This window comes from Ceratotherium simum, chromosome 13 (genome assembly GCF_057802395.1).
Source record: "Ceratotherium simum simum isolate JZ-2026a chromosome 13, ASM5780239v1, whole genome shotgun sequence".
Taxonomy (NCBI): domain Eukaryota; kingdom Metazoa; phylum Chordata; class Mammalia; order Perissodactyla; family Rhinocerotidae; genus Ceratotherium; species Ceratotherium simum.
In genome coordinates, this window is record NC_141912.1 from 35959526 (window position 1) to 35984010 (window position 24485).

General features: G+C 39.6%; 1 protein-coding gene across 3 annotated transcripts in view; it reads right to left on the minus strand.

Annotated features, from left to right (window-relative positions):
• Positions 1-24485, minus strand: part of NUDT3 (nudix hydrolase 3) — a 134016-nt gene that overhangs the window by 68874 nt on the left and 40657 nt on the right. For all 3 annotated transcript variants that reach the window (XM_087438475.1, XM_087438474.1, XM_004424250.3), the window contains exon 2: positions 1877-1987. In XM_087438475.1, coding sequence (XP_087294601.1) covers positions 1877-1987 — 111 coding nt within the window. The remainder of the gene's footprint in view (positions 1-1876; positions 1988-24485) is intronic.

A 24485-nucleotide genomic window follows, 5' to 3' on the forward strand; every position in this document is an offset into this window, starting at 1 on the left:
GATTTAAATCAAAACTATGCAGCTTAATTTATATGGTGACTGACAAACAATAATGTACAACAAAAATTTCACAATAAAAAAAAATTATGCAGCTTAGGTCCACCAACTGGCCCTACCACACTTATTTGAATAGTCAAACCTTTGGGATCCTCCTGAAAGAACTCTGATAATTTCCACTTAGGGTATTTCTTCAGGACTTTTATCATTCCATACATTGTTCAATCTGTCAGAGAAGCATGCAGTAATTACTTTCTGTTTACCTAGAGGCATACTATGCACAGGAAGGGAGGATTTAAACTAGGAATCATAATCTTTGTCCTCAGAGATTACAATCTAGTTATGGATACCAGATATATAATAAAATGAGGGGCAGGCCCAGTGACGTAGCAGTTATAAGTGCGTGTGCTCTGCTTCAGCAGCTCAGGGTTCACGGATTCGGATCCCGGGCGCGCACCAACGCACCACTTGTCAAGCCATGCTGTGGCAGACGTCCCATATAAAATAGAGGAAGATTGGCACGGATGTTAGCCTAGGGCCAATCTTCCTCAGCAAAAAGAGGAAGATTGGCATCAGATATTATTAGCCCAGAGCTAATCTTCCTCACACACAAAAAAAAGAGAGTGATAGAGCCAATGTAAGTCTATAGGAGTTCAGAGCGAGGAAAGAATCCCTTGAGTATTCCCAGGGTAAGATTAGTCTAAGAGAACTTCAGCAAAGGCTGGACCCAAAAGAAATGTATAATTTAGACTTGTTCTAATGCTATTTTATATGTCTTTAGAATCAGTCTTAAGTCCCCTGGGAAACAAGGAAATGGATCTAAAAAGCACTATCTTTGTGGCCAGGGCAAGTAAATGGGGGTGATAAAACTTACACCACCGAGTTAGGAGTCCTAAATAAGATAAGATAAGCAGAGCATAGCATGGTGTCGCCACAAGAGGCTATGAAGAAACATCAGTTCCTTCCTCCTGGTTTTGAATTGCAATCTCTTTCTCAGTTCCCCCAAACAAACTGTAAGCTCTTGAAGTAAGGGAACTACAGGTCCAAGACTTTACTTCTTCTAACTATTTATTCTAGAGTCTCTAGTAAGATATACTCTCACGTGTTGCTTAACGATGGGGATGCGTTCTGAGAAAAGCATTGTTGGGTGATTTTGTCGTTATGCGAACATGATAGAGTGTACTTACACAAACCTAGGTGATATAACCTACTAGACACGTAGGCTATACGGTATTAATCTTACGAGACCACCGTCGTATACGTGGTCCGTTGTTGACCAAAATGTCATTCGTGGTGCATGACTTTACTGGGCATGACCCAGGAAGTCAACACATGTATGTTGAGTATCATGTGACTGAGTGAAAAAGAAGATACTATTATCTTTCAAGTTGCACCATTAACAGCTTCTGACTAACAGAATTGTTGCTTCAGCCACTGTTCTATGGCCAGGACCCAGGAAGCATGGGAGTACAAGGGCTGCCTCCTCCTTATCCAAAGGTTAATGAGAATGGGCCATTTATACCAATACTGCCTGTTCCTTTTATTTCTTAGGGCCAACGAACCATTTGATACTTGGTCTTCTGCCACAGGTAACAGAGGCAATGCTGGAAGAGATCCATGGAAAATCACAAAGGACTGTGTAGTATATTGAGATACAGTCACTACCACAGAGGCCTCTCTCTGCATAGACTGATCAACATTACCATGTCACAATCTGATCACCTCTTTAATCAAGAAGGCACATGGTAACTGTTAAATGCTTTCTTTCTCTGATCATGAGTATGTTTATTCAGTGAGTAGTGATAAATTAAAGTACTACACAGACATGACAAGTTCACGATTATAAGGTACGGCTGTGCCCTTTCTTCTCAGTGCATACCTCCTCGCAGACTTCACGGACAGCTGCCACACTCGGCTCCTCCTCAGGCTCCATGCCTCCTCCAGGGACAATCCATCGGTCTGGATGGCGACTACTGCTCACAAGTAGCACCTGAAAGTCACAGAGGTCACATGGGCAGTTAAAAACTCAAAAAGACACATTCATACAAATTCAGAGTTTAAACAAAGTAAAAGTATTCTATTCTTTATTTATACCTCTCCAAATCACTTCTTACAAGGTAACTTTTGTTTCTGTTTGAAAAAGTAGACAATCTGCCTAGTAAAAGCAGAAGGGCATCTGAACCAGTGGCCTTTATCTCTACCCTTCTCTCAGACTCTCAGTCACTTGTCCTATCTACCTTCTCCTTCATTCCCTTCTCTAAAGCCCTTTGAACACAGAGCTGACAAGGACTAAAAAGATTGTCAGTGGTGAGCCTGTGAGCACTGTGAGGGGCTAGCCAGAAGGAACGAAGTCCTCAGCCGTGGTTGGCACCACAGTCCCAACACTTTCCCTCCAAGGTTCTCACTCCTTTGTGTCCCAGTTCCTGCTCCATCAGATGGCCATAGACCAATACAACACACCACCCTAAGCTCTAAGTACGCACTGAGAACCTAACTCTCTCATCTACATGAGAAGTGGAAAAATTTCTTTTCATCATGCTTTCAGCCAAGATAAAACTGGAATTTTTTTACTAGAAAATTTTATTAAGAAATGAAAGAAAACCCACACACACAAAATACTGATGTAGCATATAGTTTACTAATTCAAATTTAATCAACATTCTAGTCATGGTTGACATAAAGTCTAGAATTTTCCTAGTTCCTTTTCCTTGCCCCTCTCCAGGACAGATGCTAAAAACAAGTTAGCTGGACTTATTTGGAGGTAGAGTTGGGCTGGCATTATTTATAAAACTAAAGGAATCTTCAACCATTCCCTAAACTATCACTTCCTGATGATGTCTTCTGCACCTCCATCCCTATTCCAAACCATATTCCCCATCCCACCCCACATCCACCCCCAGCACTTAACTTCTACTCTGCAGTCATCCTTGTAGCCTGAAAGAAAATGCTACTTCCTCTCTAGCCCTTATAGATTCCACCACTGACTTCCCGATGACTACCTTCCAGTCATCTCCTCTCTCTCCCTTGAAGTCTCTGCAACTATCTATGGGCCCCTGGAAATTCTACCTTTTTCTTCATCCTTAATCCATTTTTTTATGTCATAACAGATTCTCCTGATGCACCTCTACAAAATCTGTGATCTGTAGACTCAGAGGGGACCACGGAGTTACATGAAGGAAATACCTGAATCCATATACGGTCAGCAATATATATAGCCCACGGACTGAGAAAATAATGTCTTCTACTTAGAAGTACTATTTTTTAAATGTATATAAGTTCTGCTTTGATTAATACAATGCAGGATAATTTAAAATAATATAAAATCCATAGCAGTTTTTGGTTGATGTGTATATATGCTTAATCAAGGGATACACAATGCGGACTTTCCATAAAATTTTGATTTTAAATAAAAGTCCTCATTGGACTCCTACTTCATATACAAAAATTAACTCAAAATGGACCAACAACCTAAATGTAAGAGTTAAAACTATAAAATGGGGGTAAATCTTTATGACCTTGGATTTGGCAAGATATGCCAAATTCTTAGACACAACAGCAAAAGCATGAGCAATAAAAAAAAAATCGATAAACTGGACTTCATCAAAATTAGAAACATCTGCATATCAAAGGACATTATCAAGAATATAAAGGGCCGGCCCAGTGGTGCAAGTAGTTAATTGTGCTCGCTCCACTGTTGCGGCCCGGGGTTCACCGGTTCAGATCCCGGGCACGCACCGACGCACTGCTTGGCCAGCCACGCTGTGGCGGCGTCCCATATAAAGTGGAGGAAGGGCCGGCTCCGTGGCTTAGCGGTTAAGTGCGCGCGCTCTGATGCTGGCGGCCCGGGTTCGGATCCCGGGCGCGCCCCAAGGCACCACTTCTCCGTCCAACGCGAGGCCGAGTCCCACGTACAGCAACTAGAAGGATGTGAACCTATGACATACAACTGTCTGCTGGGGCTTTGGGGGGAAAAAAATGAATAAATAAAATCTTAAAAAAAAAAAAAAAAAAAAATAAAGTGGAGGAAGATGAGCACGGATGTTAGCCCAGGGCCAGTCTTCCTCGGCAAAAAAAAAAAAAAAAAAAAAGAAGAATATAAAGAGCCAGCCCTGGTGGTCTAGTGGTTAAGATTCAGCACTCTCACCACCATCGCCTGGGTTCATTTCCCAGTCATGGAACCACACCACCCATCTGTCAGTTGTCATACTGTGGCGGCAGCTCACATAGAAAATTAAACTAACAACTAAGATACACAACTATGCACTGAAGCTTTAAAAAAAAATAATTAAATGAAAAAAGAAAGGAAAAAAAATGGGGGGCCGGCCCTACAGCGTAGTGGTTAAGTTCAGCGCACTCTGATCTCGGGCACGGACCTACACCACTCGTCAGCCATGCTGTGGCAGTGACCCACATATAGTGGAGGAAGACTGGCACAGATGGCAGCTCAGGGCTAATCTTCCTCAAGCAAAAAAGAGGAAGATTGGCAACAGATGTTAGCTCAGGGCGAATCTTCCTCACCAAAAAAAAAAAAAAAAAAGAATGTGAAAAGGCAACCTGCAGAATGGAAGAAAATATTTGCAAATCATCTATCTGATCTATTAAGGGTCTGGTATCCAAAATACATAAAGAACTCTTACAACTCAACAAAAAGATGAATAGCATTTCTCCAAAGAAGATTTACAACTAGCCAACAAGCACATGAAAAGATGCTCAACATCATTCATTAGTCACTAGGGAAGTGCAAAGTAAAACCACCATGAGACACCACTTTACAACCACTAAAATGGCTATAATTCCAAAAACAACAAGTACTGACATGGATGTCGAGAAATCGGAACCCTCATACACTGCCAGCAGGAATGTAAAATAATTCAGGCACTGTGGAAAACAGTTCAGTGGTTTGAGATTTTTCCTCAAAAATTTCTCAAATTACCATATGATCTAGTAATTCCACTCCCAGGCATATACCCCAAAGAACTGAAAACATGTACTCAAACACTTACACAGAAATGTTCATAGCAGCATTATTCACAACAGCCAAAAAGCAGAAACAACTCAAATGTCTGTCAGTGGATTAATGGACAAACAGAACGTGGCACATACATACATAGATTAGTATTCAGCCACGAAAAAGAAATGAAGTACTGATACATGCTACATAGTGGACGAACTCTGAAAACATTATGCTAAGCGAAAGTCAGATTCAAAAAGTCAAATTCTGTATGATCTCATTTATATGAAATATGCAGAGTAGGTAAATCCATAGAGACAGAAAGCAGACTGGTGGTTGCCAATAACTGGGGGAAGGGAAGGGAAGGGAAGAATGGGGAGTAACTGCTTAATGGGTACAGGATTTTATTTTAGAATGATGAAAGTGTTTTGAAACTAGATAGAAGTGGTGGTTGCTAAATGCCACTGACTTGGTCACTTTAAAACGGTTAGTGTTTTGTTATGTTTAACTTCACCTCAATAAAATAAAACTAGTTTTCAGATCACAGTAATTTTTTAAAAGCTAAAGGAGTCAGTGCCACTACTCTGTTCTTCAGAGTCTACGCTCCAAGAAAGCAGCCTTCCAGAAGGTTATCCTTAGTTTTTACAATATTACATTATAAAGCTAAAATAATATACTATTTCCATGAAAGAAAAAGATCATTGCCACACCTGTTCTTCTTGATAACTATGGCTAATCTTACATTTTAAAAAATTCCTTATCAAAAGGAAAATAAACCCAAATATAATCATATTTGTTAATTCAAGTTCAAAAGTTAAAAAAAGCCCTCCAAAGACACCCTATACAATGGCATCTAAGTCATATCTATCTATCTAATCTTCAAGGAAGATTCAAGAAGAGAAAGTAGAAAAAGGGGTTAATCCTTCACTGATTTGTTATATAGATAACAAAATGTAGTCTTTCTTCCTAGAGTTCTCTGACTTCCTGGCAGTATTTACCAGCCATCCTTTTTTTTCTTTCAAATGTGTTTATTTTCATACTTATGTTCTTTTGCTACATTTGGTGAATGTATGGTTGTATATATATATATTTTTTTTTGTGTGAGGAAGATTAGCCCTAAGCTAACATCTGATGGCAATCCTCCTCTTTTTGCTGAGGAAGATTGGCCCTGGGCTAACATCTGTGCCCATCTTCCTCTACTTTATATGGGATGCCACCACAGCATGGCTTCACAAGCGGTGCCTCGGTACGCGACTGGAATCCGAACCTGCCAACCCCGGGCTGCTGCAGCGGAGCGTGTGCACTTAACCGCTACGCCACCAGGCTGGCCCTCCAGCCATTCTAAACCTAAGCATTTGCATCAAAGGCTGACTAGGGCTATCCAATTAGGTTATAGTCCAAATGAAAGACCTTTACAGGGACATTTCAAAGCTAAAGCAAAGAAAAGGAAACCTCTAACATAAAGTATAATTTAATTTCTGAATTTCAATCAACATGAAATATTAATTAGTAAATCTTGCAAGTGTTATTGCTTTGCATATTCAAAACATAACTATATGAGGTAAAACTATATGTAATACTGAGGCTGGAGAAAGCAAGCCTCATTACTTTGTAGTCACATGTCAAAGCAAACCCTATTACCAGTAAACAGTTCTCCTCAGTAAGTTTCCTTGACAACCCAATGCAAATTTATTGCAAAAAAAAACAAAACAAAATATTTCTTACTTTAGCCAGAGGCTTTACTCCTCACTACTTTATAAAACAGTAAGTGGTATTCTGGTCAGTAAATTCTTATTCTGAAGCTTGATTTTTAAATACATAATTATCTAAAAAGAAATTAAATGGCAAAGCTCCTAAAAGATCCTGAAAATGACACACTAAAAAAAAACAGAATTTGCCATTTATTCAACAAACATTCATTAAGCATGATCATGAACCAGGAATGGCAGAGGCAGAGATTAAAACCTCTGCAATTTTGAGGCAGATCAAAGTGGGGGATTGGCCGGCCAGGTATCAGACCTTCTTATGAAGCTCTTGTCATTGAGAGAGGTGATATCAGTGCAGAGATGGACAAATGTGTCCAGGGAACACACCCTCCCACCTATGAGCTCTTGGATTCGTGATACAGGTGACCCTGCTAGGACAACTTAGTATCCACATGGACACAGAGAAAAATCATTATATTGATTAGGGACACGTGCAGCAAAAGAATAAAGAAATGTGTTGGAAAGATAAAACTAATGGGAGGAGATTTGCATACAGGGCTTCAGGGGAACAGTCATGTTTTATTTCTTAGGGTTTTTTGTATTGCTTTAATATTGCTTAATACAAATTTTCAAAAGAATATAATAGCCATAGTCTCTGGCCTAAAGAAACTGAGTATCGGGCCGGCTCCGTGGCTTAGCGGTTAAGTGCGCGCGCTCTGATGCTGGCGGCCCGGGTTCGGATCCCGGGCGCGCCCCGAGGCACCACTTCTCCGTCCAACGCGAGGCCGAGTCCCACGTACAGCAACTAGAAGGATGTGAACCTATGACATGCAACTATCTACTGGGGCTTTGGGGGGAAAAAAATGAATAAATAAAATCTTTAAAAAAAAAAAAAAAGAAACTGAGTATCTAGTAGAGAGAGAAAAGAAAAAAAAAAAAAGAGTAATAATACAGGGTGAGGAGTGCTGTGGTTGAGGTATGCATGGTACCACAATGACACTGAAAAGAGACACCTAACCCAGGCTGCCAGGAGGCGGTAGAGGGATGGTAAGGGGAAAGTTTCTTAGAGGAAGCGACCTAGTTGAACCCAAGCTCAAGGACATCTATTCAACAAAAAATCATCAGAAGCCTACTGTGTGTCCATGTGCTTGGGACACAAAAGGTAGGTAGACACAGCCTCAGCTCTTGAGAAATTTAAAGTCCAGTGGATGAGACTGACAAGAAGACAGGTGACTGATTATATTTCAGTGACTGTGCCAGAGACCATAATGCTCACTAGGTATTTCATGTTCTTGCCTACAGTATCCATTCCCTCTTACTATTAGGTGAGGCCATTTCACTAATTCTGGCTAATGAAATGTGAGCAGAAGGGACACGTGTCATTTCTGGGCTAAGGCAGGGAGAAGCCTATCCAGTCTCTCTCTCTTTCTCTGTCACAGTGCCCAAGGACACAGTGAGTCCCAGCTGCTGTAGTGATAAGCCTGGGCCCCTGAATGGAAGAGAGTTCCAGCGTGGAGCAGAGCCTCTGAAAACCCATGACTGGGCACCGGCCCTGTGGCATAATGGTTAAGTACACGTGCTCCACTGCAGCGGCCCGAGGTTCACAGGTTCAGATCCCGGACGCGGACCTACACACCTCTTATCAAGCCATGCTGTGGCAGGCGTCCCACATATAAAGTAGAGGAAGATGGTCATGGATGTTAGCCCAGGGCCAATCTTCCTCAGCAAAAAAGAGGATTGGCAACAGATGTGAGCTCAGGGCTAATCCTTCTCACCAAAAAAAATAATAATAATAATGAAAACCATGACTGATAGGTATCATAACAGAGAATAAAACTCTATTGTGTTAAGGGGCCGGCCCGGTGGTGCAAGCGGTTAGGTGTGCACGTTCCGCTGCGGCGGCCCGGGGTTCGCCGGTTCAGATCCCGGGCGCGCACTGCTTGGCAAGCCATGCTGTGGCGGTATCCCATATAAAGTGGAGGAAGATGGACACGGATGTTAGCCCAGGGCCAATCTTCCTCAGCAAAAAAACAGGAGGATTGCCAGATGTTAGCACAGGGCTGATCTCCTCACCAAAAAAAAAAAAAAAAAACAACACTCTGTGTGTGAAAACAACAAGATTTCAGGGTAAATTTCTTACTGCAGCATAACCTAGTCTATCCAGACTAACAGTGTGAGAGGTCAGTGAAATACCTAAGGATCTGTTCTGTTGACTGCCTCACATCCTATCCCTAAGTAGAGAGTCTGACCAATGTAAGTGGCCAATAATTGTTTGATGAGCAAATCAAAGAATGGACCAATGACCAACTGAACAAACAACTGCTTTAAAAAAGGAATGCAGGGGCCGGCCCGATGGCACAGCAGTTAAGTGCGCATGCTCCGCTTTGGCAGCCGGGGGTTTGCAGGTTCGGATCCCAGGTGCACACCGACACACCGCTCGTCAAGCCATGCTGTGGCGGCGTCCCATATAAAGTAGAGGAAGATGGGCACGGATGTTAGCCCAGGGCCAGTCTTCCTTGGCAAAAAAAAGAGGAGGATTGGCGTTGGATGTTAGCTCAGGGCTGATCTTCCTCACCGGAAAAAAAAAAAAAAAGGAATGCAGAGAGCATACAGAAGGGGTTACTTAGCGAGGCTGAACAAAAAGGCAGGGGTCCAATTAGAAAGAGTTTGGATTGAAACCTGAAGGCAGTGGGGTAAGTCACTGAAGTTATTTAAGCAAAGAAATGACATAACCCAATTTGGATTTTAGAAAGGTCACTTTGACTTGGGCTGGAGACGGACAAGCCTGGTAACAGAATAGGTTTCTGTAGTTAATTCAGGTTGAGAAAGAATGAGGAGAGAAGTAGGAGTTGGAAGGAGGTGACAGGTTTCCAGATATACAGAAGGAAGAATCCACAGGACCAGGTGACTGACAGGATGTGGGCTGGGTCAATGGTGGAGCTGCCCTCCCAGGAGAGTGGAAGGGTCAGTGGAGGAGGGAACCACAAGGAAGTTTCCTCCAAACATATAAATTTGAAAGTTCAACGAGATGTCTAATGAATATTTCTAGTGGACAATCATATAAATGTGGGACTGGAGCTAAGAAGAGGGAAAGAGACAAAGATTTGGGAAACAGTGGTCTCAGACTCTTCTAGCCAGGATGAGACTAACACCAGGGAGAATATGTGCATTTGTAAAGCTCTAGCTAGATAAGCTGTCTCTATTTCCCCTACCTATCCTTCACTCTCTTTGGTGTCAGGCAAATTTCCATTTGCACTGCCAAGAGTATAGTAGGGGTAGATATATTCCAGGTATCACAGGTTAAAATTTTGGAAATATTTTCCTTAAAAATTAGATTACCTGGGGCCAGCTGGGTGGCGCAGAGGTTAAGTGTGCGCACTCCGCTTCAGCGGCCCGAGGGTTCGCAGGTCTGGATCCCGGGCGTGCACGGACGCACCACTTGTCAAGCCATGCTGTGGCGGCGTCCCATATAAAGTAGAGTGAGACGGGCATGGATGTTAGCCCAGGGCCAATCTTCCTTGGCAAAAAGAGGAGGATTGGCATCGGATGTTAGCTCAGGGCTGATCTTCCTCACCAAAAAAAAAACTTAGATTATCTACGGTGATAATCATGAAATTATCCTGACTAGCAAGCTATATATCTCAGATATATTACTAATTTCTAGAAAATTGCATGCAGTAATGCACCTAACATGATTTCATTTCCAACAACGCAATGCCCCCGGCATTCAACAGCCCCTCAGCACTGCCATTACTCCCAGAGAGTTCTCCTGGTATTCCAGACGGCACTAGGGCTGCACTCTATCAAATCGATGATATGCCCTGCAAACTGCTTCTACAGACAAGCCCTTTTTAATCATTTATGTGTCCCTTCTTAAAAATAAGACCAATATAACAGTGAATAATTATCTGCACTTGCTTGGATTCCAGATAAAAGAAGTTTACTATTTTTTACCACAAGTTTTTGTGCACCATGACCCTATAAAACGTTTAAAAGATGAGCAGGGGCTGACCCAGTGGCGCAGTGGTTAAGTTTTCACGCTCTGCTTTGGCAGCCCAGAGTCCGTGGGTTCAGATCCCGGGCGTGTCTGGACCTACATACTGCTCATGAAGCCATGCTGTGGCGGCGTTCCACATACAAAATAGAGGAAGATGGGCACAGATGTTAGCTCAGGGACAATCTCCCTCAAGCAAAAAGAGGAAGACTGGGGACAGATGTTAGCTCAGGGCCAATCTTCCTCACCAAAAAAAAAAAAAAAAAAGGGAAAGAAAGAAAGCAAATGATGAGTAAAGCTGAGTATGAGGTGAAACAACATGTTCAAATTAAATGAGCAAATTATCACAGGGCCAAACATTAGTAGTTTCAGTTTCTAGAGTTTTAAAGCCATTTTACCCTTTTGCTATTTTTTTTTTCCTACACAGGAGCTCAAAATACTACTAAAAGGAGGCACAAGTAGACATAAACAGTTTACAAAATGCCTTATAAACATTCCTTCATTTTATCTAGCTAATCAGGTTGTTTATTTAACAAAAGAGGAAATTCCCTGCCTAGTACAAAGAAACACCATACTGTCCTATGAACAGATAGTCTGACAGTTTTTACTTTGGGAGCAAGAAAGTATTTTAACAACAGTAAGAAAAGGCAGTCATAGACACAAACCATTATACACAGATATTATTCTTAAGTATGTATAATACCAGACTTCTAAATGAGAGTGTCCTGCCCTGCCTTTTCAAATTAACGCCTAAATGTTAAGAAAATCACACACAGCACTTTATATTGCCTGGTATTCAACGACTTTTTTTATTTCTAAAACGAAGACTAAAGAAACCAGTAAACTTGGTCATATTTGAAGGCTATATAAAAATAAAAACAAAGACTGAAAGTTGCTGGATTGCACTGAACATAACTTACTGGAACGTCCGAGTTGTTTCTGTAAACCTTAACCCCTCCCACAACTCTTGTAAATACTGAAAGAAAACAGACTAATGCTGGGGGGAAATAAATGATAACAGCAGCGGTAGCATTTATTCAGTGTCCACTTTGTACCACGTGCTGCATTTTACATATTTTATTTTTAACACACTATCTCTAATTTTCAAATAACCATGCAAGCCAGGTATTACAGAATTCTCGCCATTATACCAATGAGGAAACTCAGTCTTAGATGATTGGGTGACGTGGCAAAGGGCACCAAAAGGGTCAGCACTGAGTCAGGATTCAAAGCATGGTCCATACGCCTGATTGACCACCACGCCACTGAGAGCCTGTTACAGCCACGATGTAGCTAACCCCACATGAAAAACCCTCTGAAAATTTAACTGCCACTGGATAAAAGCCACATGATTTTCTCCAGACTGGTATAAGGAAAGGAAAAGATGGAGAAGGCATTTAAACCCAATCTTTAATTCAAATCAAGGATTTGAAACACTTTTCAATATTCTCTTCCATGAGCAGAGGATATTTGTTTATTTATTACATCTTTCCTGGGCAGAGGCGTCTTCTACATAGAGGACTATGAACTCCTCTATATTATGCAACTTTTTTACACCTTCTTTTCTGAAAATATTTATTAATAAATATAGAAAATGACTACTAATTCTCAATATGAAGCTTCACTATTTTTCACATTTGTTTAGAAACTACCACATTTCAAGTAACTCCTTACTTAAGCATGTATTCCACAAATAACAGCTGTCCAGTCATTATTTGCTTAGAAATGAACTAAGGCATGGGGGGAGGGCAGTAAAGGGCAGAGATGTGCAAATATATATAAAGCCTACCCTTGAACAGGCCACCCTCTAATGCAAGAACGGGCAAACTGTGGCCCATGGGCCAAATCCAGCCTACCACCTGTTTCTGTACGGCCCATGACCTAAGAATGGTCTTTACATTTTCAAAAGGTTGAAAAAAATCAAAAGAAGAATACTTTGTGGCATGTGAATTTATATGAAATTCAAATTTCAGTGTCCAATAATAAAGTTTATAGGAACACAGCCATGATCATCCATTTACCTATAGCCTATGGTTGCTTTCAAGCTACAATGGCAAAGTTGAGTAGTCCTGACAGAGATCACGTGGCCCACACAGCCAAAAATATTTACTATCTGGTCCTTTACAGAAAAATTTTCCAACCCTTGATCTAATGAAGGGCCCAAGCAGCCACAACATTATGTTGATAAAGGACTATTACGGAGGAAAAAAGATTCCAACAGGGTCCCAAAACACTTCTCAAGAGGGAACCTTTGAGGTGGGCCTAGAGGAGGAATTTATTGATCCCAGAAAGAAGAGGTGTTTCAGGCAAGAGGCACTGCAATTGCAAAGGCACAGATGCAAGAAACAGTATACAGTCATGCACCACGTAACATTTCAGTCAACAACAAACTGCATATATATATGACAGTGGTCCCATAAGATTAGTACCATGTAGCCTAGGCATGTAGTAGGCTACATTATGTAAGCACACTCTATGATGTTTGCACAACGATGAAAATGCCTAAAAAGATGCGTTTCTCAGAACATATCCCTATTGTTAAGCGATGCATGACTGTATTATATCCAGGGAATGCTGAGAAATTCAAGTGGTTTGATGTGGTATGGAGTGCATGATGGGAAAGAGGAAGAGGGCAACAAAGGAGGGACCGGTATATAAAGCTACACTGGGACCAGTATAAAAAGTTCATATAGCAAGCACACCAAAGAGTTATGGCAACTGAAGGCAACTGGGAATTCTCCTTGTTTTTTAAGGAGAAAAATGGCAATCTCACTTGTGTCTCAGAAGCCTGAATCCAGAGGCTGAAAGAGTGATGGGCTGGAGGTGGGACAGGGAGGTCAGTCAGAGATAAGGGAGATGGATATAATCAGTGTCCCTGGAGATGGGGAGCACCAAGTGGATTCAAGTCAAATTTAGGAGACAGCAATGACAGGAAGTGGTAACTAATCAGAAAGGAGGGTGCCGTGAAAGGGATACAGAGGCTACGGCTTCTTACCGGGGTCAACAGGTGGACAGAGATATCCATTTCTCAAGAAAGAGAAATACAAGAGGGGAGCAGGTAGGAAAGAAAAAAACAGTTTGAGGTACCTATAGGAAAAGTTAGGCTTCCGACATTCTCTGTACATAACGGGAACTTCAAAACCTCAATTTAAATGTCCATTTGAAAGCATTCACCCAAGAAACAATGGTTGCCTCTGTACAGTACAATTGGCAGCACTAAAGAGGAGGAGGCATTTCACTTTAAAACCTTGTGTACAGCTTGAATATTTTAGAACAAGCATTTGAGACTCTTATAATTGGCCAAGAAGAATACCAAGCATTATTCCTTAGGAAATTTCTGAAAGCCAAATGGAGTGAATGAAATATTTGGAACGCTCAAGTTTCTTGAGGTCATTAAAACAAACGAAGCCACAGCAACAGCATTCCTGACATCCATAAACTGCATTATTTTCCCACACACAGTCTTAGAACTATAGAAATATACCGTAAAAAGCCAGGTATTGTGTCCCCAAAGTAGCATCGACATATTAATCACATTTCAATCTAATTTAAGATGTCAAAGTTTAAGTCACAGTTGTATGCTATCTACTTTATAGAGGAGGACAGTCAGGAGGCTTGGGTTATGGTTCTGCCTCTTACACCAACCAGCCACACAACTGCAAAAGAATAAATTATATTCTCTAGGTTTCAGCTTTCTCAGTTTTAAAATGAGGTGGTGCAGGGACCAGCCCAGTGGTGTAGTAGTTAAGTTCTTGTGCTCTGCTTCCGGCGGCCCAGGGTTCACGGGTTCGGATCCCTGGCACAGACCTATGCACCACTCATCAAACCACATTGTGCCAGGCCTCCCACATAAAGTAGAGGAAGATGGGCACGGATGTTAGCCCACAGCCAATCTTCCTCAGCAAAAAAGAGGACAATTGGCAACAGGTGTTAGCTCAGGGCTAATCTTCCTCACCAAAAAAAAAAAAAAAAAAATGAGGCGGTCCAAATAATCTTTAAAGCCCTTCCAGCATTAACATTTTATTGTTCTGAATTTACACAGGTGTATGTGTTTAAAATTGTGGTTCCTAATTCCACTCTTTTTTTAGAATCTATTTTTTCAATAGTACTCACTGCATATGTTATGTTGAAAAGGTACAAAAGGTCATACAGTAAAAAGCAGGCCTTCTCTCCTACCTCTGTCCCCAGAGGTGCTTCTTATGAAATCTTCTTGAGATATTCTACCATGTATGAGTATAGACAGAAATTTATTCTTTTCTTTCCTCTTTGTTAACCCAAATAGTAACCTATCATACACACTGTTCTACTTTACTTTTTCATTTAAATCACGGAGATCATTTCATCAGTACATACCTAAGAGCCTCCTCTTTTTTTCAAGTGACAACGTGGTATTTTTAAAGCTTCTTTATTTTAGAAAATTCCACACATACACAAAAGTACAGAGAAAATATAATGAATCTCCAAGTATTTATTACACAGCTTCAATAATTATTAATGTTTTGCCTATCATGTTTTATTTACCTATACTCCACTCTCAGAGTATTTTAAAGCAAATCCCAGATATCAATACATTTACCACTAAAAATTTCAGCTATGAATCATTAACAGATAAGAACCTTTAAAAAATATAGCACAATGTCATTATTACACCTAGCAAAATTAACAATTTCTTATAATCATCTAATAAACAGGCCATATTCTAATTTCTCCAATTGCTTCAAAAATGTTACTTTACAATTGGTTTATTTAAATGAAGATCCAAATCAGGTCCAAAATTGCATCTGGTTAAGCCTTAATCTAAAACAGTTCCCTCTCCTGGCTCTTTGTTTTCAAGCCATTTATTTATTGAAGAAAACAGATCATTTATCCTGTAGGATTTCCCACAGTCCTGCACTTGCTAATGCCTTCCCTTATGGTAATATTCAACTTGCTCCTCTATCCCCCATATTTCCTGTACTCAAGTCATTACATCTGGAAGCTTGATCAGGTTTGGATTTGGTGTTTTGGCAAGGAAACTTCACTGAAGGGGCCACATACTTCCTATAGCACCCCATTATGAGATACACAAGATCTGACATCACCTTTAGTGATGAGAAAATGAAACTGTGGTTTCAAGTGTTGTCACATGATCTGTCCATTACAGAGCTCACCATCAGCCTTTCATTTAATGGTTCTAGCATGTATCAATGATACTCATCTATGTCCATGATTTCATTAGGGAATGCAAGTGGTGACTTGCTAATGCTATCATCCCTTCTATATTTATTAATTAGCTGGAATTCTACAAAGAAGAAACTTTCCTCACTGACAGTTTGATTACCCTAACGTAGGAAAGGCAAGATAAATGCTTAATTTTTTTCTCCTTATTTAATAATTTTAAGAATAATAAGAGCATGCCCAAGCAACCTCCAAACGTTTTTTGTTATTGCTGTATCATTAATTAGTAGATTTTTACATTTCATGTGTTTCAGTCAACTGCAGTTATTAATCTTTTGATGTTCCCATCTTTTTTTTTTTTTCCGTGAGGAAGATCAGCCCTGAGCTAACATCCAAGCCAATCCTCCTCTTTTTGCTGAGGAAGACCGGCCCTGAGCTAACATCTATTGCCAATCCTCCTCCTTTTTTTTTTTTTTTCCCTTTTTCTCCCCAAAGCCCCAGTAGACAGTTGTATGTCAATCCCTCTAGTTGCTGTATGTGGGACGCCGCCTCAGCATGGCCGTATGAGTGGTGCGTCAGTGCTCGTCCAGGATCCGAACTCGGGCCACCAGTAGCGGAGTGCGCGCACTTAACCGCTAAGCCACGGGGCCGGCCCCAATGTTCCCATCTTTAACTAGCAAGAGTTGCTTCAGGTTGGCTCCTGTCTCCTTTTTTCTCCAGCACTTCATTATAAAAATTTTCAAACATACAGCTAAGTTGAAAGAACTGTACAGCAACCACCCATATGCCTACCACCTAGACTTTACCAGCAACGTTTTACAAATTTTGTTTCTCTCTGACATCTTTTTAATATAAATCTTTAATCTTGGATAGTTTTCTTGCTTTCTGTTATTGTAAGATAGATATCTCAGGCTCATCTTAAGCATTTCCTGCCCCAGATCTGAATTCAGCAGTTTCTCTAGGGAGCCCTGGTTCCTTTTACTGGGAAATGATATGTAGAGACCTCAATTTAGGTATTGGCTGCTATTGTGTTGTCATTGCTGCTAAAGCTCTTTTCAATGACAGACAGGAAATTATACTATTAGAAAGAATATAATAAAAATAAAAAAGTAAATATCACAATAAAGTGAGTCACACGAATTTTTTGGTTTCCCAGTGCATATTAAAGTTATGTTTACACTACACTATAGTCTATTAAGTGTGCAATAGCAGTATGTTGAAAAAAACAATGTACATACCTTAATTAAAAATACTTTATTGCTAAAAAATGCTAACTATCATCTGAGCATTCAGTGAGTCATAATCTTTTTGCTTGTGGAAGGTCCTGTAAAAAATGCAATATCTGTGGAGTGCAATTAAGCAAAGCACGATAAAATGAGGTATGCTTGTAATTATCTATTTGAGTTGTCCCATAATAGTTTCGAATTAACAGTACTATCAATCATAAAACTACTAAGTATAGTTTAAGATTTCTTTGTAGTTCTTTTTAGCCTAAGTACAGATCCCACTAGAGATGTCCTATCAAAACAGTTTTAAAGTCACATGAAGGCCAGCCCGGTGGCATAGCGGCTAAGTTCACGCATTCCTCCTCAGAGACCCAAGGTTCGCCAGTTTGGATCCTGGGCGCAGACCTACTCACCGCTCATCAAGACATGCTGAAGCAGCATCCCATATAGAAGAGCTACAATTCTACAACTATGATATACAACTATGCACTGAGGTTTTGGGGAGAATAAATAAATAAATAAAGTCATATGAAAGATTTACTTTCTGTAAGATTATGCCACCCGCTTGATATACAGTCAAATTCATTTGTTTCTGTTTTATTTTCATTTTTAGGAACTGCGTTTTGTTGCAACTAAAGTATAATTCATGTACACTGGAATGTATAGATTATCAGGGTATAGTTCAATGAGTCTGACTATCATCGCATGTACCTGAACCCACACCCCTATAAAGATACACATTTCCATCTCCAGAAAGTTCCCTGTCCCTCTTTCCTGACAATGCCCCTGACCCAGAGGCAATCATTGTTGTGATTTATACCACCATAGATTAGTTTTGCTTGTTCTGGATCTTCGTACAGTAACCACTGGGGATTTTATTATACAGATGTACCATAATTTTTTTAACGAGCCCTCTTTTTTTTTGGTGAGGAAGATCAGCCCTGAGCTAACATCCATGCCAATCCTCCTCTTTTTGCTGAGGAAGACTGGCCCTGAGCTAACATCTATTGCCAATCCTCCTCCTTTTTTTTCCCTTTTTCTCCCCAAAGCCCCAGTAGATAGTTGTATGTCACAGTTGCACATTCTTCTAGTTGCTGCATGTGGGACGCAGCCTCAGCATGGCTCGACAAGCGGTGCATCGGTGCGTGCCCGGAGTTCCGAACCCGGGCCGCCAGTAGCAGAGCGTGCGCACTTAACCGCTAAGCCACAGGGCCGGCCCCCTAACCAGCCCTCTTGATAGACATTTTGGGCATCTCCAATTTCTGCTATTAAAACAATGCTATAATAAATAGCTCTATATATGAACCATTTCCCACATGTGAATATATTGGTAGAGTTCATACATTTATTCATTCACTCATTCCTTCAACTAATATCACTGAATACCTACTCTGTGTCAATCACTGTTCTAGGCACTGTGGATACAGCAATTAGCAAAACAAAAACCCTGCTCTTGTGGAATGCATAATCTAATGGGAGAAGACACAGAATAAACAAAAATAATATTAGGTGGTCAAAAGCACTATTAAGAAAAATAAGGTCAAATAAGGAAGAGAAGAAGAAATTAACAGAGTACTCTTTCAGACAGGGAGGTCAGGGAAGGTCCCTTATAAGAGGTGATATCTGAGCACAGATCTGATAGAAGTGAGGAAACAAAGCTTTGGCTCTCTAGGGAAAGGGCATCTCAGGGAAAGGTACTCTCAGGAGCAAGGGTCCTGCCTGGAGGCAATGAGTAAGACCTCCTTACCTGGGGTCAAAGTAAGGAGGCCAGGGCGGCTAGAGCAGAATTAGCAAGGGAGCGAGTGAGAGGAGGGGGGCAGGTCATAGAGGGCTTCACAGAACAAGTTAAGGAGGTAAGGACTTGGGGTCTTAACCCAAGTGAAGAAGAATGCCCCTGAGGGGTTCTGAGCAAACATTTTAGTAGAGTCACTGGGGTGCAGTGTACAGAAAAGACTGTAAGGCGGTACAAGGATGGAAATAAGAGACCAATTAGGAGGATCTGTATTAGTCCAAGGAGAGAAGTGAAGATGGTTAAACTAAAGAGGTAACAGTGGGAGCAGTGAGAAATAATAACATTTTGACTCTACTTTCAAAGGTAGAGCCAATATAATTCCTGATGTGGGTTATGAGAAAAAGAAGGAAGCGAAGGATGGCTCCAGTTCCTTGGCCTGAGCAAACGAACAAAATGGGAAGACAACGGGAGGCGCAGGTTTAGAGGGTAATACCAGGGGTTCAGGTTTGCATGTGTTAAATCTAAGATGCCTGTCCAACACACAAACGGAGTTGCTGAGAAGGCAGTTGGAGAGATGAGTTCGCAGTTCAGCAAAGAGGTGAGAGCTGGAGATCAACATTTGGTAGTATGTGAAATTTGGGGCTAGATGAGATCACTTAGAGAAGTCTGGAACACTCCTGGCCCGAGCCCTCGGACTCTTCAATGTTTTGAAGGATCCAACAAAGGAGTCAGAGAAGGAACAAACAGTAAGGGAGAAAGAAAACCAAGCGTGGGGCATGCAAGAAGCCAAGCAAAGTGTTTGAAAGAGGAGGAAATGATCAACTGGGCTAAATGCTACTAAGAGGTCAAGTAAGATGAGGACTGAGAAATGATCACTGGATTTGGCAATAAAGAGGTCATTTGTATCGTGATAGAGGTAGTTTCTTTATAAAACCTAAGATAAGAACTGCCATGTCAAAGATAGACACATTTGTAATTTTAATAAATATTGACACTTTGCTTTCCACAGAGGTTGTACCAGTTTATATACCAGTAGCATATGAGACTGACTGTTCCCACACATCCTTGTCAACATGTGGTATTATCCAACTTTTTAATATTGGCCAATGTGACAGGTAAAATATGGCATCTCCTTTTAGTTTCAATTTGCTTTTCTCTTATTACAAAAGAGGTACAGCATCTTTCACATATTTAAGAGTTACTTGTATTTCCTTTAAATATCCTTTGCCCATTTTTCTATTGGGTTATTGGTCTTTTTCTTAGTGATTTGGAGAAACTCTTTATATACTAAGTAAATTAGCCTGGTGATTGTTGATTTGACTTTATGATGATTTTGCCATGTAGAAGCTTTCTATTTTTATGCAATCAATTGTATAATCAAATGCTTTTTCTGAATCTATTGCTATGATGATATGGCTTTTCTTTTTTAGTCTATTAATGTGGTGAATTACATATTGATTTTCAAATCTTAAATCAGTCTTGCATTTCTGGAATAAACCCAGTCAGTCATGATGCATTATTCTTTTCATATATTGCTGGATTCAAGTTAATATTTAGTTAAGGGCTTGGGGGACTATGTTCAAGAAGATAACGGTCCAGAGTTTTCTTTTCTTGTAACATCTGGTCTTGGTAACAAGGTATTGCCAACTTCATAAAACGGGCTGGCAAGTGTTACCTACTCTTTTATTTTCTAGAAGAGTTAGTGCAGAATCATATTTCTTTCTTAAATATTTGTTAGAATTTACCAGTGAAGCCATCTGGGCTTGGAGCTTTCTTTGTGGGAAAAGGTTTTAACTACAAATTCAATTTTTCTTACAGATACAGGTTTATCTATTTCTTCTTGAGTGAGCTTTGGGAGTTTGTAGCTTTCAAGAAATTTGTCCATTTCATTTAAAGTATTGATTTGATTGTCTTAAAACTGTTTAAAATATTCCCTTATTACCTTTTTAATATCTGTAGACTCTGTACTGCATCCTTCTGAGGAATACTGTACTTGTATTCCTGATATGGTTGATTTCATGACTGAAGCAGAAAATGTACAAGATAAATCTGAAACATCTTGTATACTAGATATTGAGGAAGCCGTCAAAAACCTCTAGGGTTATATCAAAAGGATTTGAGAGTGAACTTGAAGAGGCTCCTACAGGTCAAAAATAGGCCAATAAGAATAACTGCAATGGACTGAAATATCAAGTATGAAACAAACAAATAAATGGCATTTTCCCCTCAGTTTGCCATTATTCTCCAAATTAATGAGCTGGTTCAATCGCATCCTTCAGTGGTTAACAGTTTTGTTTTGTTTTAAATTATTAATATGAACTCATGAACTGAAACATACTTGATATGCATTAACTCATTAATTTAGAGAATAATGGTAAATTGAGAGGAAAATATCAGTCATTTATCTTGTCTTTCCTAAATGAACTTTTTTAGGTATGATTATGATATTGTGGTTCTTTTTAAAGAGAGTATTCTCTTTTAGAAATATTAAAAATTTATGGATGAAATTATAGATGTCTAAGACTTGATCCAAGGGGGGGAGGAGTGATTAAGGATATACACATGAAATAAAACTGGCCATGAACTGGTAACAGTTGAAGCTGAATGAGGGGTACATGGGGGCTCACTATACTAACCAGTCTACTTTTCTACAGGTTTGAACTTGTCTGTAATAAAAAAGTTTTTTTTAATGTCTTGGTTATTCTTAGCCCTTTTGATTTCCATATATATTTTGGAATGAATTAAAAAAAAAAACAAAAAAACCCTGCTTGGATTTTGATTAGTAATGCAAAACTAACAGATTAATTTGGGGAAAATGGTAATGTCTTCTAATCCATTAACAAGGTGTAGCTTTCCACTTATGCACATCCTTCAAATCTTTTCTTTTATGACTTGAATTAGCATAATTAGAAGGTCCTGCCCCAGTCCAAGACTGTAACGAAATTATCTCATGTTTTCTTCCAGCAATTTATGGTTTTGTTCTTTAAATGTTTATACTTCCTATCTACATTGGAAATTATCCTGGTATAAACATGAGGAAAGAATCTAACTTAATTTTTTTCTAGATGATCTGCCGGTTGTTCCTACATGTATTGAGGTCTATTTCTGGACTATCTATTCTGTCCTATTGATTCATTAGCCTACTCATGATCCAGGTTACTAGCCTTCTATTTTAAGTACCATAGCTTTGCAACATGGTTTTATTGGACTAGACATCACCACTTTCACCCTTCACTTTTCTTTTTCAGAATTTTACTGGCTGTTTTTCCACATTTGCTTATCCATTTGAACTTCAGAAATTGTTTGAAACAACTTATAATTTCTATAAGGATCAAGTTAGATTTATAGATTAATTTAGCAAGAATTGACATCTTATGATGTTGAACCTTTCTAAGAATATAGTATGTTTTTCCCTTTATTAAAGTTTTCTCAGTAACATTTTTAAAGATTTCTTTGTACAAATCTTGCCCTTTTCTTCAGTTTATTCTCTTTTGTGACTGATATAATGGGCTCCTAACGCTATTCCATTGCTCAATTTTTCAAAGAAGTCACACCAAATTTTTACAGGTTACCATTACAATAATATTAATTCCACACACACACACAACCAAGTGATTAAGAGGAAATTACTTTTAAAAGTAAAAAAGAAATTTTTACCTTACACCAATGTATTGTAAACTATGATGGTTTACATCATGGCTATAGCTGCCCAGCTACAGCCACAAGCAGATGTACAGGAAAGCCAGAGGAGCAGTAAGCAGGGGGCGGGCAGTCACAAACAACTGTTCTTTTGCAATTCTGACCACATATGTGTGAATTCCAGTTTATCACTTACAAAAATGAGAACAAAAAAAGGGCCAAACATTAATAGTGCACCAGGAATAAACCAAATATTTAACTATATAGGAGAAAATTAAGATGGAAGATGATTTTTATAGGGAAAATACTTTTATGTAATTTCAAGTACTATAGTTCACAAATTTTTGTGTTCCTAACTAAATTACATTTAACTGTCAAACTGTTTTATTCTACTACAAATTAAATTTTATTTACTCTATTTAGGAAGATGAGAGTATCACTAGAAATCACAGAAAAAACTAGGTAGCAACTGCATTAAGTAAGATTGAGAATTCTTGGTTAAGAGTTTTTGAAGACAATCCATTGCTCTAAGGCTCGGAATAAACAGAAGTAAATGTGGACAGAGAGGGTTCATTACAGACCAAGATGTTTTGATTATTCCAACTCTAGAGAAAATTAATATAAATAAATCTTATATAATCAAACATCTATTATAGGAGTCATAATAAACGGATACTGGTTATCTACAGGGAAGGAAACCGGGTGACTGGGGAAACAAGTAGGGAGAGAATTTTCACTGTATCCCACTTGTGCCTTTTGAATCCTGAACCACGTCAATGTAGTGCCTATTCTAAAATAAAGTTAATTTTTGTGAGGAAGATCAGCCCTGAGCTGATGCCAGGCTGATGCCTAACATCCGATGCCAATTCTCCTCTTTTTGCTGAGGAAGACTGGCCCTGGGCTAACATCCGTGCTCATCTTCCTCTGCTTTATATGGGACACCACCACAGCACGGCTTGACAAGTGGTGCGCTGATCCGTGCCCAGGATCCGAACCTGCGAACCCCGGGCCACCAAAGCAGAGCACATATACTTAACCGCTAGGCCACCGGGCAGGCCCAAATAAATTTAATTTTAAGGGCCCATTAAACATTATAAAATGACCAAGTGAGAACAATTCTGAATCTTCTACAAACTACATTTTAAGACATTGTCATCATACCACTCAAATTCCCTACATATAAGAATTTGCTCTATAAATGCATCTTAAATTGTATTGTCAGGAAAAGTCTATTTCTAGACTAACTTATACGTGTTCTTTTATCAGTCACTAAAAAGCCATTAGTCCTATCACATTTTTCTCTCCCTTTTTAGTTAACCCATAAGAGAGCTAGATTTAGTGGACAATTGCTCAATCTTGGAACATCTCTACTGCTGATCTTTTTTAATTTTTAGCTTATCTGTTTCATATATTTTTAATGCAAGCTCTCATAAATCCCTTTCTTAAAGAAAATCAAAATTATAAATTATTCTTGGGCCGGCCCCGTGGCTTAGCGGTTAAGTGCGTGCGCTCCGCTGCTGGCAGCCCGGGTTCGGATCCCGGGTGCGCACCGATGCACCGCTTCTCCGGCCATGCTGAGGCCACGTCCCACATACAGCAACTAGAAGGATGTGCAGCTATGACATACAACTATCTACTGGGGCTTTGGGGAAAAATAAATAAATAAATAAAATTATTTAAAAAAAATTAAAAAAAATAAAAAATAAATTATTCTTGACTTTCCTTTTTTCAACCATTAAGAGGCCAAAACAAAAATTACTCTGCCTTACTCTGGAAAAGCATCATTCCTGAACAATTAATTTGGCCACATTTTTGTAGTGCCTCTAAAACCTGACTTTAACAATTTGATCTTAAATTTGTCTCTCAATTGTATCTCAAAGCATTTGGAGAATGAAATAGCCTAACACCCACCCAACGAAGTATGTAGGAAACAATGCCTATTTAGCCATGAAATTATAATGAATTATAAGTTGCCATTTAATAACAAACCACTCTGAAAGGAAAATTTTTAAGACAATACTTTTTAAAAATTACCGTAATCTTAAAACTACCTTTTTTTTTGTTAGATTCTTTTTTGTGAGGA